Source organism: Drosophila sulfurigaster, chromosome X (assembly GCF_023558435.1).
Source record: "Drosophila sulfurigaster albostrigata strain 15112-1811.04 chromosome X, ASM2355843v2, whole genome shotgun sequence".
NCBI lineage: Eukaryota > Metazoa > Arthropoda > Insecta > Diptera > Drosophilidae > Drosophila > Drosophila sulfurigaster.
In genome coordinates this window covers 19,769,369-19,786,947 of record NC_084885.1, presented here as the reverse complement: position 1 = coordinate 19,786,947, position 17,579 = coordinate 19,769,369, and the positions used below count along the sequence as shown (strand labels likewise).

The window sequence follows — 17,579 nt, the reverse complement described above, 5'->3', positions numbered from 1 at the left end:
TGCGTTGCAATGGCGCACACTTTAGTTGAGTAACTGCAATGTTTATAATGAAAAATACAGTCGCAAAATTGATCAATTATGCTGATAACATTTTCATCGTTATCGCTGTGCGCATTAAAACTAAAACTGGTTAATTCCAAATAAATCCGTCGTGCCAAGCTTACGTCAGCAGCTTGCGACTTCACGTCTCACTTGGTATACTTGTGGTATATTTGCAAGTTCAATTGCGGTATTTTGAAAGTTACGGGTGGCTGGCCACACTTGGTAGAATATCAATAAAAATAAAGGAGAGGGAGGGGGAGCTGAAAATTCCATTGAGAAGCGAAAAGAAAAAAAAAACGTAGCAAGGGAGAAATTACGACGTCTGCAGGGCCAATAATAAGCAGCAGCAGCCACGACGAAACGAAAATATAAATAAATAGATTGTGAATATAACGAAAGTTGTTGTGTGTTACAGATATGCAACAACGGCAGCGCTGAGCAACGCGACATTGCAACAACTTAAATTGCCAAAAGCCAGGGCAACACGATAAAGCGGCTAACTTAGCAGCTCCCAACAACAACAACAACAACAGCAGCAGCAGTAGCAGCAATCGCAGCAGCCGCAAAAGCAAAAATCAGCAAGAAAAAAAGCTAAAACATAAAGCTAAAAAGTGCGTGTGTTGTTGTTGGCCAACGTGCCTCAGTGTGCGTTTAGCTAGAGTGTGTGTGTGTGTGAGAGAGAGAGAGAGAGAGTGTGTGTTTGTGCAGCTAGTTCAAAGTATAGTGCTGTGGTAAAGGGAAGAGAAGAAGCGCTTACCCAAAGAGGGCGCCAGCTTCAACTTCAGTTTCTATCAGCAAAGCTGCCCAATTTGAATTGCGAACGCTTCAACAGCAACAACAACACACACCACTAACATGTCTTCGAATAATCAATCGAGTGGCGCCTCAGTGGCAACAAGTGCAACAAGCAAAAACTCCACGGATGCCACAGATACCAACAGCAGCAGCGGCGGCGGCGGTGGCAGCAGCAACAACAACAACAACAATAACAATGCCAATGCCTCGAACACAGGCAACAACACCACAACAGCAACCACAGGCGGCACCAGTTCAAATGCAGCAGCAGCTGCCGCTGCCGTCGGACACGAGAGTCCCACGCACAAGACCCATGGCGGACACGTTGCAGTGAACACCAAGGAGCGTGTGGTGGACAGCGTGCCATTTCCACCCAGTCACAAACTGACGCTAGCCGAGGTCTTTGATCCGCGCACCGGCAAACCGAATCACGAACTGCTTAAGCAGCACTTCATTCTCGAGGGACGCATCGAGGAGGCGCCCGCATTGCGGATCATCCAGGAGGGCGCCGCTCTGTTGCGGCACGAGAAGACCATGATCGATATTGAGGCACCGGTGACGGTCTGTGGCGACATCCATGGACAGTTCTACGATCTCATGAAGCTATTCGAAGTGGGCGGATCGCCGGCAACGACAAAATATCTGTTCCTTGGCGATTATGTGGATCGGGGCTATTTCAGCATTGAGTGCGTCCTCTATCTGTGGTCGCTGAAAATCACGTATCCGCAGACGCTGTTCCTGCTGCGCGGCAACCACGAGTGCCGGCATCTGACCGAGTACTTCACCTTCAAGCAGGAGTGCAAGATCAAGTACTCGGAGCGCGTGTATGATGCGTGCATGGACGCGTTCGATTGCCTGCCGCTGGCGGCATTAATGAATCAGCAGTTCCTCTGCGTGCACGGCGGCCTCTCGCCGGAGATCCATGAGCTGGAGGACATCCGGCGGCTGGATCGGTTCAAGGAGCCACCAGCCTTTGGCCCCATGTGCGACCTGCTCTGGTCCGATCCATTGGAGGACTTTGGCAACGAGAAGAACTCCGATTTCTACACGCACAACTCAGTGAGAGGCTGTTCGTATTTCTACAGCTACGCCGCCTGCTGCGACTTCCTGCAGAACAACAATCTGCTCTCGATAATACGGGCGCACGAGGCGCAGGACGCCGGCTACCGCATGTACCGGAAGAGTCAGACCACCGGTTTCCCATCGCTGATCACCATCTTCTCGGCGCCCAACTATCTCGACGTCTACAACAACAAGGCGGCTGTGCTCAAGTACGAGAACAACGTGATGAACATCCGCCAATTCAATTGCTCGCCGCATCCCTACTGGCTTCCCAACTTCATGGACGTGTTCACCTGGTCGCTGCCCTTTGTCGGCGAGAAGGTCACCGAGATGCTGGTCAATGTGTTGAACATCTGCTCCGACGACGAGCTCATGACCGAGGAGAGCGAGGAGCCGCTCTCCGATGATGAGGCGGCGCTCCGCAAGGAGGTCATACGCAACAAGATCCGAGCCATTGGCAAGATGGCTCGTGTCTTCTCCGTGCTGCGCGAGGAGTCCGAGTCGGTGCTGCAGCTGAAGGGGCTGACGCCAACGGGCGCTTTGCCCCTCGGCGCTCTATCGGGCGGCAAGCAGTCCCTCAAGAATGCCATGCAGGGCTTCTCGCCCAATCACAAGATTACCTCGTTTGCGGAGGCCAAGGGACTCGATGCGGTCAACGAGCGGATGCCGCCGCGTCGCGATCAGCCACCGACGCCCAGTGCCGAAGATCATCATCATCACAGTCAACAGCAGGGCAACAATGGAGCGGCGCATGGATAAATCCAACAACAAAACAAAGGAAAAAAAGCATCAGGAAGTGGAACGGCAAAAGGGCAACGACGGCAAGCGACGACGGCAATCTGGATGAGGATTCGTATCATTTAAAATCGGATTGGAATAGTCGCAAGTGTCGTTGTCACAGATGTGATGATGATGATGATGATGTGCTCTATGCGGTGTGCTCTGTATGGAGGTTTTAAGAGATGTTCTTCCTTCTACGATTAAGCAGAGGCAGAGACAGAGACAGAGAGATAGATAGTGATGCACAGAAAGAAAAAGAGAGGAAGAGCGCAAGAAAGTGAAAGAGAGAGAGAGAGAGATAGGGCAAGAGTACACGCGTATAATATAAACATATAATATCTACATATAAACATTATAATGTTGCAAAAATTTGTCGTTTTAGCTAAAAAAAAAAACATCATTCGTAATAATTGTAATACTACTATGATACACTAAATGAAGTGAAAAGAGAACATACTTACCTTAATTATAAGCAGAAAGGTCAACAATGGAGATGCAAATATCGAAAGAATTAGAAGGGGGGGAAAAAGAAAAATATAGAAACAAAAACAACAACAAAAACCAACTGAAGATGAGCATAAAACATAAACTTTTACTTAAAACGTAATTATTGAAATTTTCCAACTCACTCGATTGGTTCGAAGAAGTGTTGATATCGCATAGTAAAAATATTTTCGAGCATAATTATTAAAGATGAAAGAGAACAGCAGATGAATGAAGAATGAAAATTAAGGATGCAGGATATTATTGAAATTGATTGATTGATTGATGATGCATGCCACAGATTCCTTTTCCGAAGTAAAAACTGAAACTAATCTTAAGTCATAAGTGTATGTATAAAGAATGCAAAATGAAACTAAAAACTAAACAAAACAAAACAAAAAAAACTTACAAAAGCGAGAAAAATTAGCGCTAATATGTTGAAAACAATTAGCAGCGCCAAAAAGAAGCGTACATAACTATAATTAAAGATTGAAATTAAATTACAATTACAAAATAAATAAGAGAAAAGTAATTATATTAAAGATGAAAGTCAACAACAGATCTGTGCAATCTTGAATACTTCAAAACACACACACACACACACACACACTAAACGTTAAATCTAAAAAGATATTGAAAATGAAAAAAGAGAAAAAACAAAAACAATTTGCAATATGTGCCGCAATAGTCCGTAAATGTTCCTTATACATGCGTAAAATAATAATACCTAATACTATATATGAGTATGCAGATGTGTGTGTGTGTGTGTGTGTATTTGTTTGTCTATAATTAATCATATTATTTTTTTTTTTTTTAAATGTTAAATTGTTGCTTACTATAATTCTTACTACGTTTCTCTGTGTGAATGTGTTTTTACTTTGTAATTTATTGTCTTTTATTTTCAACTACTATTATTATCTTGTCTGCTTTAATTTGTTTCTCTTTACAAACTGTGTGAAACTCTAGCTAATAAAATACATACGATCTAATACCAACTAAATGAAAAAAAAAAAACAAAAACAAAAACATAATTAAACACTTTAGCAATGTCAAGTCAAATCAAAATAGCAAAGCAAAGCAAAAATCAATCTTTTAAGCATTGCATTTGAAATTGAAAATTGAATTGATTACAAAATATATAATACTAATATGCATAAACATATTAACAAATATGGCATTAAATCTAAGCCTCACACACAGACGACAGATACTATGAAAAGCGAAAAATTCTATAAACAATTTACCATTTAAATAGCAAATCAAATATTTACAACTAACCAAATAACATTCATTTTAAACAATTATTTTTGTTGTTATTGAACAAAAATACAACAAAAAGAAAGGAAAAGAAACAAACAAAAAACATTTCAAATGAACAATTATAATTCCAAAAATTTACAATAAATGAAAAAATACATTTTGTATTTCTTTTGTTCTCGATTTATCGTTTTAAATGAAATTCTGACATCTACACTTATATTAAACACAATTTAAAAAATATTCACTTGATAGAAATTAAGATACGAAAAAAGAAAACAAAAACATATAAAAAATGAAATGAAAAGAAAAGAAAAATAATAACGCACATTTCCTCGAATTATTTTTGATTTTCAAATTGAAAAAAAGTAAAACAAAACAAAACAAAAAAAGAATTATCGTGCACAATACACACAAGGCGAAACAACGTATATAAAAATATTAAATTATTAAGCTAATCATATTTGGCAAAGAGTTGTTAAGTACTACTATGAAGATTAACAATTAATGGAATTCGTAAACCACAAACTATTTACTCCGACTTGAAAATACGAACTGAATTTCATTTCATTTCATTCCCTGCCCCATTCTAGAACTCACCTCCGATCCGTTCCGATTCCGATTTTCCCCAATTCCCAATTCCAAAACACTCACACACACATACACAACAATGCCTTCAATACTTATCCAATTTGTTTTGAGTTGAGAAATACTACATATAATTTGTTATTGATGTTATATTGTTATTGTTTTTTGAATTGTTGCTAACCAAAATGCTGTACTTTGCTTCTGAAAAACAAACTGAAACTTTTATTCAAATACGAAACATACTTAAATAAATATTATAACTCTATCTTAAATATACATACAATATAAACTCATAAAAGTTAGTTTTTAAATTTAAAATTAGTGAATTATGCACGTATCGAACTAATACTTATATATACATACAATACTTATGTATATAAATATTTGAAAACCAAAACCAAACAAGAAATCAACATAAAAAAAAAATAAATGAAATTGAAAGCTAAGTTTAAAACTAGCTTTTATAAGAAGAACAACAACACAAACACAATTATTCAACCAAATAACTAAATACAAATTGGAGTTAATTATTAATTACACTTCCGCACGACAGTAAATAGTAAGTTTTAAGCCTATTTAAATTTCGTGTATGTGTTTTTGTTTTTTTTTGTTTGCTTTTTTTGTTGTTGGTTTTCTCTTTTCTCCCGCTAATGGATAAAATGTTAAAAGTGTTAAACAAAAAAGTGCAAACAATTTAGTTAGAAAAAATATTATAAAAAACAAATCCAAACTCTACAACAAATTGTACAACTCACATTTATTGAAAAAAAAGAAATGAAAACAATGCAAAAAAAAAAAAACAAATTAAACACCAAACCGCTGGGCGTGTTATGAGATTTGTGTGCTATATATAGGAGTTAGCCATGTATTAATTATTGAAGAGCGTCGCCTTGTGTTATAATTAATAACAGTTTTTTTTTTTTTTTTGTTCCAGTCGATTATCAATCAATGATAACTTCAAAAGAAAAACTTATACAGCGTGCTTCTTTACTAAGAGTCTTACGTCTGTTCCAATTAAGAAATATACATATGTATGTATGTATATGTATATGAATAATATAACATAAAAAATAAATAATAAATAAAAATCATTTGTTGTCCACCGCTTTAAATACGACTAAAAAAATGTGTGTATGAAACTTATTCTTACATGCATACATCCATTAATAGATTTTGATAAGGATCAAGACCATACAAATGAGTACATACGTTAAACAGAATCAAAACGAAAATTACTTAAGAATTACAAATGAGAATGAATGCAGCATTTGCGCATGGAAGTATACAACCAAAACCATTCAGAAATATAAATATGTACGCATCATACAAATGTATATGGAAACAGCATTATGTATATCTAAGACATTTCGCCTCTTAAAGCAATTCTAAAGATAACAAATTATATATACATACAATATACATATTATATAAACCAAATAAATTAAATTGTCGCGACTCATCGTCTGTGTTATTCTTCTGCTGCAGTAAGCGAGCTTTTACCCGATCTCGTTTAAAATACCCGCCCAATCTTATTTCTGGCGGTTGAGCATATCATCGATAGGCAAAAAATCGAATATTTTATATTGAATTTATCTAATCAAATGAGTTTTGGTAGGTAATGATAATCAAGGGCTAGTGAAATAAAGAGTCAGGCAGATTAAATATTATAACAACATTTTAACCTGTTTGTAAATATTCGATAATTGAAAGTGCACATTTTAATCGATAGCTGTAATACCACTTCTGATACTCTTAAAATAAATGTTGAAGAAGAGACTACTTAATTTTTATAAATAAGGCTGTATTACTATAAATCTTCCAGCTCTTTAAAAATGTAATATCCAAAATATTTAACATTAGAGAAGGTATTTGCGAATTTGGTATATTTTCCAATAGTAGAATAGTATATTTTGATAACGAACTTGCGGTCACTCTGTACACGACTCTAATTTGCGAGTGTGTGCGTATGTTTGCTCTTTTTTGTGCCGCCGATAAATCGGAGTTTCAACCATTTGCAAATTATTTAGCAGCACTTTAATTGAAAACAATAAATTCTTAGTGTATTTCATAGCATTTCTATTATGCATAAATAATTAGTTTTCAGCCAGCCAATTCAAAAAGAGAGACAAAGCAAGAGCGAGAGCGAAAGTAGCGTTGAGAGAAGAGTCCGCCCGCGTGCCAGTACATGAGTGTGTGTGTTTGGCGTATATGTATGAATAAAGGCTGGCATGTATATGTGTGTGTATGTGACAGTGTTAGTTTGTACGGTTGGAAATTGTGTGATTAAGTGCAGTTAACTTCGCGTCGATAGTCATTCAAAAAGTAGTATTAAAAGAACGGCTGTGGCAGCAGGAATCCGAACATATTATAACTGCTACGGCGACGCGCTAAAAGTAAAAATTACAACCGTTGTATCTAGAAAATAGCAAGCGGCGGCAGCACGAAGAAGCGGCCTACACCCACACACACAAACAGCGGCAGCACCAGCAATACCAATAACAGCACTCGGACAGATCAGCAAATCAACAAAGCAGCAGCAGCCGTGGACAATTTCAGTTCCAGTTCTAGTTCCATTTGAGTCCATCGTTGGAACACAAAAATGGATAACAAGGGTCGCAAAGTGATTGTTTGTGATAACGGCACCGGGGTATGTTGTTTGCTATTCCCCTTATTTCCCCACTATCCCCAATAAAATTGATAATCAAAGCTTGCCCGCATTGCCAGCCAAGTCAGCGATTCAACGAATCAACCCAAGTGTTGGTGACACACATATTTGGCGATTTTCTTCGACTTTCTTCGTCGCACTTGGGGCGTTGACGCTGCGGGGGGCAGCGCAGTAGAGGAGCCGGTGCAGTCGCAGCTGCGCTTGTGGCACGCCTCAAAAAAAAGTAAACTATTCTTTCAAGCAATGCCAGCTTTTGTATGTGTATGTGTGCGTGTGTGTGTGTATAAAAGCGCCGCTTTAGTCATAATGTGGAAAGAGCATTGGACGAGCTTCAACAGTATATAGTGAGTGTATTACTCACCCAAGCAAATCAAAAGTTACGCATACTCTCACACATACAAATGCAAACACACACACCCAATGCCAAAAGAAAACGAAAAATAAAATACAACATAAAACAACAACAACTAAAAAGAGCGCCAGTCGACAACAAAACAAACAACAACTATGTATATTGGAACGTCACAATCTAATTTCTTATCAACAAAATTTTTGTATTGTGATTACATACATGAATGGCTGGCTGCTCACCTTCCATAGAGTGACCGAGCTAAAAATCGATTATTGTGTTGTCCACAAATCGATATTCATAGATATTCTTGTTATTTTCGATAAATTTGAATTTGACTCCTTTGGTTAAATTGATTTCATACTAAATTGTATTTTGCTCTGTTGCTTCGATCGATTTCATATTAATAACATTTTTCCTTTGCAGTTCGTGAAATGCGGTTATGCCGGCAGCAATTTTCCCGCGCACATTTTCCCCTCGATGGTTGGACGACCGATCATTCGGGCGGTTAACAAAATTGGTGACATCGAAGTAAAGGTATGAAAAGCGTACTTACCAATTGGCACAACATTAAAGCCACACATTACGAATACACCACACGTACATACCACATAAATATATATTTAATTACAAATAATACTATGTACTACATATTTACATATACATAAATATGCACAGGTCCATAATCAACTCGTAATATAATTACATAGAATAAGTACTACATAATATACATGAATTAGCATTGGTCAAGAACTTAGCGCATACATTATACATCTAGCCATTTAGACTCCTCCTCACCATACTCTACTGTATGTTCATCATTATTCTTTCACTTTCCATTATCATTATCGACAGTATCACTATATTATCATTATCATTCTGAATACGATTACTAAACTTTCGAATTGGTGTGACATTTGTATTTTTTTTTTTTCTTATTCTCTTTCTTTTTACTTATCATGAAACATGTTTTTTTCATATTCCTTAAATTTTGTTTTCTTTTTCTGGAGGCATTCCATTACATTGCTAACCACACATTCATTGCATTTTGTATTAAGTTGCTGCAACAACGACATATCCATAACGGGTGGACATTTGTTTGGGGTCTCTGAATATAATAGTTAATCATAATATCACCAACGATCCTCATGCTGTAAATCAGTGTAAACTCTGGCAAATAGGGATTTGGGTTCAGAATTAAAGCATCTAGGAAGGTTTTTCTCTTAGCAAAACTGGCATGAAACTTTCGTTATAGGTTTTTATTTTCGAGTTATCCTCTTATGCTACCTAGGTATCATTGTGCGCTTTTTGAACTAAAAAATCAAATAAAACAACAATCAAGACACACATACATAACTCATACAATATGTATGTATATAGATCTATCTATTTATTGAACCGTTTTGATAGTTACTAACCATATTAGTTTAGTTTATTTACAAAACAACAGCTGAAAAAAAAACACACAACAAAAAACAACAACTATAAAATAGGAAAATCTTTCTGTTTTTAATATTCTTATAAATTTTTTTCTGTTCTTTTTTTTACATATTTTTTTTGAAACAAATATTTTACAGGATTTACATGTCGATGTAAGTCAAGTTTTATAGTTTACCAAAAAAACAAAAAAAAAGTACAAAAATAACAACAACAAATATTTAACTTCATTGTTTTATTGCATAAGAAAACAGTAAATCAAAATTAAATCCAACTTAAATTACAAATTAATGTATTTAGACAAAAATGCACACGCTAGCAAAAAAAAAAAAATAAATAAAAAAAATATTAAAATCGAGTAAATGTTCAAACTATAGCAAATAGTTTATAATCTTTAAGCACTTTCAACTATTCTTTTTCGTTTAAATCCTTTTTAAAGTCATCAATATTGAAATTGGTCTTCACTCTTTTGACCGCTGAAATTTAAACATTTCCTCCAGTGTGTGCGCGATGAAAAAACAAATGATGTTCTAACAAGTTGATCCATGTTAATAATATATGAATTCTCGAATATGATATTTGCCATTTCAATTGTTTTTATTCATTCCTCCAATTCGATCACAATACTCATATTTTTCACATAATGTTTTCGTTGTTGTTTGTATTCAATTGCAATTACTGCAGTTACATATTTGTTATGGTTAGCATTTACTTAAGTTGTATACATACCCACATATTCCTACATGTCTGTCGCTATTCGTTTTTATTGTAATTCCCTAAACACTCTTAGTGCATGCACATTTGTGAACACAAGTATGAAAGCTATAGTCGAGTGTGCTCGACTGTGGATACCAGCTTCCCATTTTCAGTAATGGCAAAACAGTGCAATTTTATTCTTCTTATATTCACCTGCCAGCTGAAAGTTATAATATCCTTCTACTCTGTGGGTAGCGGGTATACAAATAAAAATAATAATAATTTCCATAATTAGTGAAGCTTAATGTTGATGTGTTTGTTAAAAGTTTCTTAATTGCTCGTTACTCGTTGCTTGTTACTCGTTATTTGTTATTTGTTACTCGTTGTTTGTTTCTTGTTCTCGTTTGCTTCGCACTCGTTTTGTTTGTTTGCCTGTTTAGTACGTAAGTGAATTTTTGTAGTTAACCCAATGAGTTCCATCAACTCTTAATCATTTGAGCGAGTAAAAATGCTGTTAAAGAAATAAAAAAAAATGCAATGTACTAAACAATGTCTTGCAAATGCTCTCGCTATATCAATATTAAACACAATGTATGCCCATTTACAGGACCTTATGGTGGGCGATGAAGCCTCACAGCTGCGCTCGCTCTTGGAGGTATCCTATCCAATGGAGAACGGTGTTGTACGAAACTGGGATGATATGTGTCATGTGTGGGATTATACGTTCGGCCCCAAGAAAATGGATATTGATCCGACGAACACAAAGATACTGCTGACAGAGCCGCCCATGAATCCCACAAAGAATCGCGAAAAGATGATCGAGGTATGCACACAGTTATTTTCCATTTATTAACATTGATTGTAATATTAACTATTTTATACATATATTTATTTAAAGGTGATGTTCGAGAAGTACGGTTTTGATTCCACGTATATTGCCATACAGGCGAGGCTGACGCTGTACGCCCAAGGACTCATTTCGGGTGTTGTCATCGACTCTGGGGATGGTGTTACACATATTTGTCCTGTCTACGAAGAGTACTCGCTGCCCCATTTGACACGACGACTGGACATTGCGGGTCGTGATATAACGCGTTATTTGATTAAGGTGCGTTACGCATAGATCCACAACCATAGATCCATTGAAATGCAATTATGAATTTTGTGTTCACTTTAGTTACTTTTACTGCGTGGCTATGCCTTTAATCATTCCGCTGACTTTGAGACGGTGCGCATCATGAAGGAGAAACTTTGCTACATCGGCTACGATATTGAGATGGAACAACGTTTGGCGCTGGAAACCACGGTGCTGGTGGAATCGTATACGGTAGCAACTATTTGATTCATTATTTGTATGCAATGATAACTAATTTATGTGTTTGCCAACAGTTACCCGATGGTCGTGTCATCAAAGTGGGTGGCGAGCGTTTTGAGGCGCCCGAGGCGCTATTCCAACCGCATTTAATCAACGTTGAGGGTGCTGGCATCGCGGAACTCGCTTTCAACACAATACAGGCTGCAGATATTGACATACGTTCCGAGCTCTATAAGCATATTGTGCTATCTGGTGGATCGACCATGTATCCGGGTCTGCCTAGTCGTTTAGAGCGTGAAATTAAACAGTTGTACTTGGAGCGTGTGCTCAAGAACGATACGGAAAAGCTGGCGGTAAGTAAATGTCTTAATGTAGAGAACAAAACAATTGATAACTATTTTGCTTAGAAATTCAAAATACGAATTGAGGATCCGCCACGTCGCAAAGATATGGTCTTCATTGGCGGCGCTGTATTGGGTGAGGTGGCAAAGAATCGCGATAGCTTCTGGATGTCTAAGCAGGAATACCAGGAGCAGGGCCTAAAAGTATTGCAGAAACTGCAAAAAGTCAGCAACTAACAAGGAGAAACAGAAAATTGCCAACAGGTACAGCAAGCAATCAGCTACAGCTCCAACAACACCAACAACAAAAACAACAACATTAACAACAATGGCAAAAGGAACAATAACAACAACAGCCACAGCCACAATATCAGCCCCTTATCAACAATGCTGAAGAAATTGTTTCGAAGTCACAATAGCGGAAGCTGCATTTGCTTTATATTAAGTGAAAATGCAAGGCTTATCATTATGTAGTTTGCTTGCTCTTAGCTCTTTAGTGCATCATGTTTATATACACATTCGTATATGCACCAAATGTAAGAGCGTTCTTTTTGTTCACACACACCATAAAACAACTGTAAAATATGCTAATGCTAACTATGTATGTTATAATCGATAATCGTAATGCCAAATTTTGTAATTTGTAGCGGATGAATTTGGCACGTAAATGTGTAAGCAAGTGTCGCATGAATTGTAATAGTATATTCATAATTATTATTCTTATGTCTTTTTTTTTTCGTTTCTTTTGGTTTATTTAATATTTCCCTCTCTTTTTTTTTTTACTAAATATACACATGCATAGAATGTATTGATATTTTTGTAAACAAATATCTTTCATTTGTGCCGTGGCAAAGTATTTCTTCCGTATTCATTTCGCAAAAGCAATTTCAATCGACGAGTATTAAGAAAGTCGGGGCAAGTTTGTTGCTCGTAGTTTTATAAACGATTATAAATCGTGACGTCGTTTTCTTCGCGTCTCTGTGTGTGTGTGCATGTGTGTATGTTTGTGCCTGTATGTGTGTGCGTGAGTGAAAGAGACAAAAGAGTGAACTGCATACATAGTTTAAAGAGAAATAAATAATACATACAAATTATGGAGTATATAGACAAATATGTGTGCTAACTAAGTTAATTGCATGCAGATGCATTTGCTAACACTTTATTCCACTGCCTTCCCACGATCCCTCTAATATTAAGCATATTTGAAAATGCAAAAAAAAAAAAAAAATAAAAACTATAATTTTTTTGTTATTGTCCATAAACTTACAATGGAATTAATTAACAATGTGCGACAAATACATTCAATGAATAAATATGTGTATGAAATGTAAAATGTTTGCAGTTATATAATATGATCCCAAGTATTATGTCAATCGCATTTCCCTGTTTCTCGTAATTGTGTACTTAGTTTATTGTTGGCTAATTTTGATCGCTAGCTAGTTAGTAACAACTCCTTAGTTAATTAACAAACACATGTTGCTGACCTAAAAGAAAGAAAAGGAATTATTTGTAGTGAATATGCCTCTAAAATAGCATATTGAATTTGATTTAATATTCCACTCTCATTGAGTTCATTTATCTATGTTCTAGTTAGCATCAATTAAAATCAAAGAGCAAGGATTATATATAATATGAAATATAAACTGCATTTGGTAAGCCAATCAATTAAGTGGATAAATATGTATGTTCATTAATACAAGTACATGCAGTATAAATGTAGACTATAACAACAGCGTTAGTATGACAAATGAGAATATACATTTTTTATAATAAAACAAAAAACAATGTAATAAAGATGCTACTGAAATTGAAACTAGCAATATTTTAATGCAGAATAGAAGCGTAAAGTCTCCTCATTAATTTGATTTGAAACTAAAATTAAATTTTCTGGCAAAAATGTTATAAAAGGTAAGTATTTAATGTGATTCTGAATTCACGAATTTGGCAGTCTAAAAGTTGCGAAGTCGGCGAGCGGCGAAAAACTACCATAGTAGCAGCTGAAATACCAGGCGAACATAAATCAGTAGCAAGCAGAAGTGCAGAAAGTCACTGGTGGCAAAAGCCACCAAAGCTTAGAGCACTCTCTCTCTCTGATCTTAGGATCCACATTCAAAAGCACGTTCTGAAAAATTGGCCAATGACAGCTAGGCATTTGATGATAAATCCACTTGCTTCACTATTATGTGCGCCTGGTATTTCAGTTGCTTCACGTGGTATTTTTCTAGCGGAATTTTTCGTTCTCCAATAAAACAGCAGAGTATTAACAGATGCCCTTAACAGAGGGAATCAAAAGTGGGTCTGAACAAACGAGACCAGCTTAACGCAAGCTGCACATGCGCGCAACTTGAATTTTAAATTTTGTGCAGCTGTCGCTTGTTTTCTGATTCTGTTCGCCTGGTACACAATAAATGTAACAGAGGCCAAATTTTAACAGGGCTGTTAAACAGCAGACTCTAACATATTGAATACTCCCCTTACTTTACCTTTTCAAGAATCTAACTGATTTTATTACTCACCTTTTCAAAAGTATGAATATATTATTGGCTTCAGTTTTAGTTTTTGTGTCTTTCCATCACGAACCGGCTAAAAACTGTCATATTAGCTGGTGAAATACCAGGCGAACAGAAATCAGCAGCAAGCAGAAGTCCAGAAAGTTACTGGCTGCAAAAGCTTTTATATGCTCTTCAAAGTTCAGAGTAATCTCGCTCTGTCCCTCTGCTCAGATCATATTTCCGCTCTTAGGATCCACATACTAGAGCACACGTCTGGAGAAACTGACCAATGGCAGCGAGGCATATTGGACTGCATTTATATGGAAATCCACTTGCTACTCTATTATGTTCGCCTGGTATTTCAGTTGCTCCACATGGTATTTTACATTGTATTTGTTGAAGTGGAATAAAACAACGGAGTAGTAACCGTAACTTTTTAAATTTGAAATTGGGTATAAAAAATTAAATTTTTATAGCATACTTTGAGGCTGTAACTAAGGACTTTTTTCGAAAACAAGCTATATCTCGGCCATATCCTGCCGAATTTTGAAAGGACATGTTTCGCTAGGATCGAAGGACCTCCTCTATCGATTGACATAAGAAAATGATGTGGTCATCTAAGGATATAGGAATCGCAAATTTTAATAAAAGGACCAAGGAATAACTCGAAAACTACAAGGACGATTGGAATGTCCTTTGGTCAGTCGATAGGCGTCATTAATACGCACATATTAACATATCGCTTTCCAGGATACTCAAGGACATTCTTAAGTTATAGCCTATTTTGTGTATCTCCTTATATCGGATCCTGTAAGGAGTTTCGTCCTTTTTTAGTATCCCAATCGGTTTGTATATGCTAAAACTATCCTTGTGCCAAAGGACATCTTGATCGTCCTTCAAATGACCACAATATGGAAAAAAACAAAAATAATAAAAAAAAAATAAAAAAAAAATTAAAGCATACTTTGAGGGTGCAACTATGATCTTTTTTCGAAAACAAGCTATATCTCGGTTAAATCCTGTCAGATTTTCAAAGGACATGTTTTGTTAGGATCGCAAGGACCTCTTCTATCGATTGGCATCAAAAAATTTTGAAGTTATGAAAGGATACAGCAATTGTACTTTTTTCGGTTTGAGATCCAAAGGATAACTCGACAACTACAAGGACGATTGGAATGTCCTTTGACCAGTCGATAGGTCTCATTAATACGCACCGATTGATATATCGCTTGCCAGGATACGCAAGGATATTCTCAAGTTATAGCCTGTATTCTTTATCTCGTATTCTGTAAGGATTTTCGTCCTTTGTAGTATGCCAATCGGTTTGTATTTAATAGATATATTCTTCTGCGAAAGGACATCCCGATCGTCCTTCAAATCTGCAGGATATGGCAAAAAAACTAAAATAATAAAAATAAATATTTTTGAATTTTAACGGATTTGGCAGTCCCGAACTCCGAAAAAGTTGAAAGCCAGCAGATGAAATACCAGGCGAACATAAATCAGCAGCAAGTAGAAGTGCAGCAAATAATTTGCTTATTTGGTGGCGGCAACTTTCGCTCCTAAAAGTATGCCACAAAAATTTAATAACACAGCGTATGCTGCAAATCATTGCGCCAACGAACCATAGATGGCGCTACTAAGCAGTTGGGGATGAGCCTACAAATTATAATTGAATTTTAATAGCTAGTGCTTACCTTGGAAGAGTTTATCTTTATAAAAGAAGAATAATTTGCTAGGAGAATAGTTTCGTTTCACTTAGGACTCCAAAGGATTAGGGAGGATATCACCGGTATATACATTCATACATTCTATAGACGCTGCAGCAGTTTATTCATAGATTTTACAGATCGCTTTTTATTTCCAATTGTTCTACAACATTTCTATAAATCATCATATACATGTATACTTTGCTTATTTTTGTTTATTTTTTTTTTATTTTCGCGGTAAAACAGATGTGCTTGGCTTGCTGTTGATATTGTCATGATTCAGATGCAATCTTCGAGTGCACCAGAAACAAGACAACAATATCTTTACCGCACTTTCAACATTGATCAACATTTAAACAATTACATACGAGTATTCGAAATTATGGGAGTATCTTTGCCTCCCATTTCCCATCTCCGTCTGATGCATCATATATCATATAATTTCCATCATATTTCATTCGTTTTTTTTTTGTCGCGTTAATTTTATAAAAATATACAGATTTTTATTATGTACACTTAGATAGTTCAAAAGGGAGCACACGCAAAAAAAAAAATGCATTCGTATTCGTTTAAGTTCTTGTGTTAGTTGTAGTCTGTGGTACAATATATACATACATATTTTATTATATGTATGTTGTACGAGTATATTTAATAAGTTGGTAGAAAATAATGGTTGTTCTTTTTTTGTTTGTTTTGTGGTTGACATACACATGCACACATCCATTTACATATATAGATATAATGTAGTATAGTAGTAAGAATACATATAAAAATACAAGAGGGTCCATAGGTTACAGCATTTCGTTTGCTTTGATTTCTTTCGCAAATTCGAAAGAAAAGCACAGGAAATCGAATAAAGTGTTTTGTTGATCCTTTCATCTTTCACAGACAAGCAGTACACACTTTGCATTGTGAAAGCAGTGTACAAAATGCAGTGTACACTGCTTGTTGCTTCTGTGGTTTAGATTTCTAAGTTTGCCAAGCAGTAGGCCTTTTTTAAATTTTGTTGCAGCATACTTTTGTGCTGCGCAATTAAATGATTTTGTACTCGCACGTAAATATTGAAACTCTTTTTCGTAGTTATAACCATATATGTTTATGTTCATGCACAGGATTGTGTATTTGCATATATGCATATATATACGATACAGCAACAGTACAACGAACATCAATCAACATTATGAATAATAATAACATCATCATTAACAAACAACATACGCATGCAGTTCTATCAGAATTTCCATTTGATTTCCCATATATAGAATATGTATGCACTTATTGTACAACTACACACATACATGTACATATATCATAGCCATTGAACTAAGATCCATAAATAAAAACAAAAGTAATAATGAAAAACAAATTGGACTTAAAATTAAGAACAACTTTCATCTATGTTCAGAAAGTTGATAACATTTATTAACTAGTCGGCTCTTGTGGTTAAATTACAGCTATAAATTAAAAAAAAAAAACATACACACATACATACATGCACACATTCACACACACACTCTTCACATACACACACACACGCACACACAGGTAGCTGTTATATTGCTTAGGAC

At 36.0% G+C, this 17,579-nt stretch overlaps 2 protein-coding genes across 3 annotated transcripts; both read left to right on the top strand.

The window, feature by feature from the left end:
* The first annotated feature begins 284 nt into the window (after positions 1-284).
* Positions 285-4,463, top strand: LOC133848582 (serine/threonine-protein phosphatase 2B catalytic subunit 2). The gene has a single exon (XM_062284210.1). The coding sequence runs from the start codon at positions 898-900 to the stop codon at positions 2,656-2,658; it is 1,761 nt and encodes a 586-aa protein (XP_062140194.1). The 5' UTR covers positions 285-897; the 3' UTR covers positions 2,659-4,463.
* A 2,494-nt stretch (positions 4,464-6,957) lies between these two features.
* Positions 6,958-12,127, top strand: LOC133848584 (actin-related protein 2). 2 transcript variants are annotated; one of them, XM_062284211.1, is made up of 8 exons: positions 6,958-7,654; positions 8,448-8,558; positions 9,599-9,613; positions 10,762-10,977; positions 11,053-11,262; positions 11,332-11,481; positions 11,544-11,822; positions 11,877-12,127. In XM_062284211.1, exons 1-8 carry the CDS (start codon positions 7,607-7,609, stop codon positions 12,045-12,047), a joined length of 1,200 nt encoding a protein of 399 aa, XP_062140195.1. In that variant the 5' UTR covers positions 6,958-7,606; the 3' UTR covers positions 12,048-12,127. The 2 variants fall into 2 exon arrangements, with proteins under 2 accessions (XP_062140195.1, XP_062140196.1); XM_062284212.1 differs by lacking the exon at positions 9,599-9,613 and having other exon boundaries at positions 6,959-7,654.
* The last annotated feature ends 5,452 nt before the right edge of the window (positions 12,128-17,579 follow it).

Bases quoted from the DNA above. Each gene is read 5' to 3' on its own strand.
- LOC133848582 (XM_062284210.1), top strand. From the start codon at position 898: ATGTCTTCGAATAATCAATCGAGTGGCGCCTCAGTGGCAACAAGTGCA.
- LOC133848584 (XM_062284211.1), top strand. From the start codon at position 7,607: ATGGATAACAAGGGTCGCAAAGTGATTGTTTGTGATAACGGCACCGGG. The intron at 10,978-11,052 runs GTATGCACACAG...ATTTATTTAAAG, and splicing joins ATCGCGAAAAGATGATCGAG to GTGATGTTCGAGAAGTACGG. The intron at 11,482-11,543 runs GTAGCAACTATT...GTTTGCCAACAG, and splicing joins TGCTGGTGGAATCGTATACG to TTACCCGATGGTCGTGTCAT.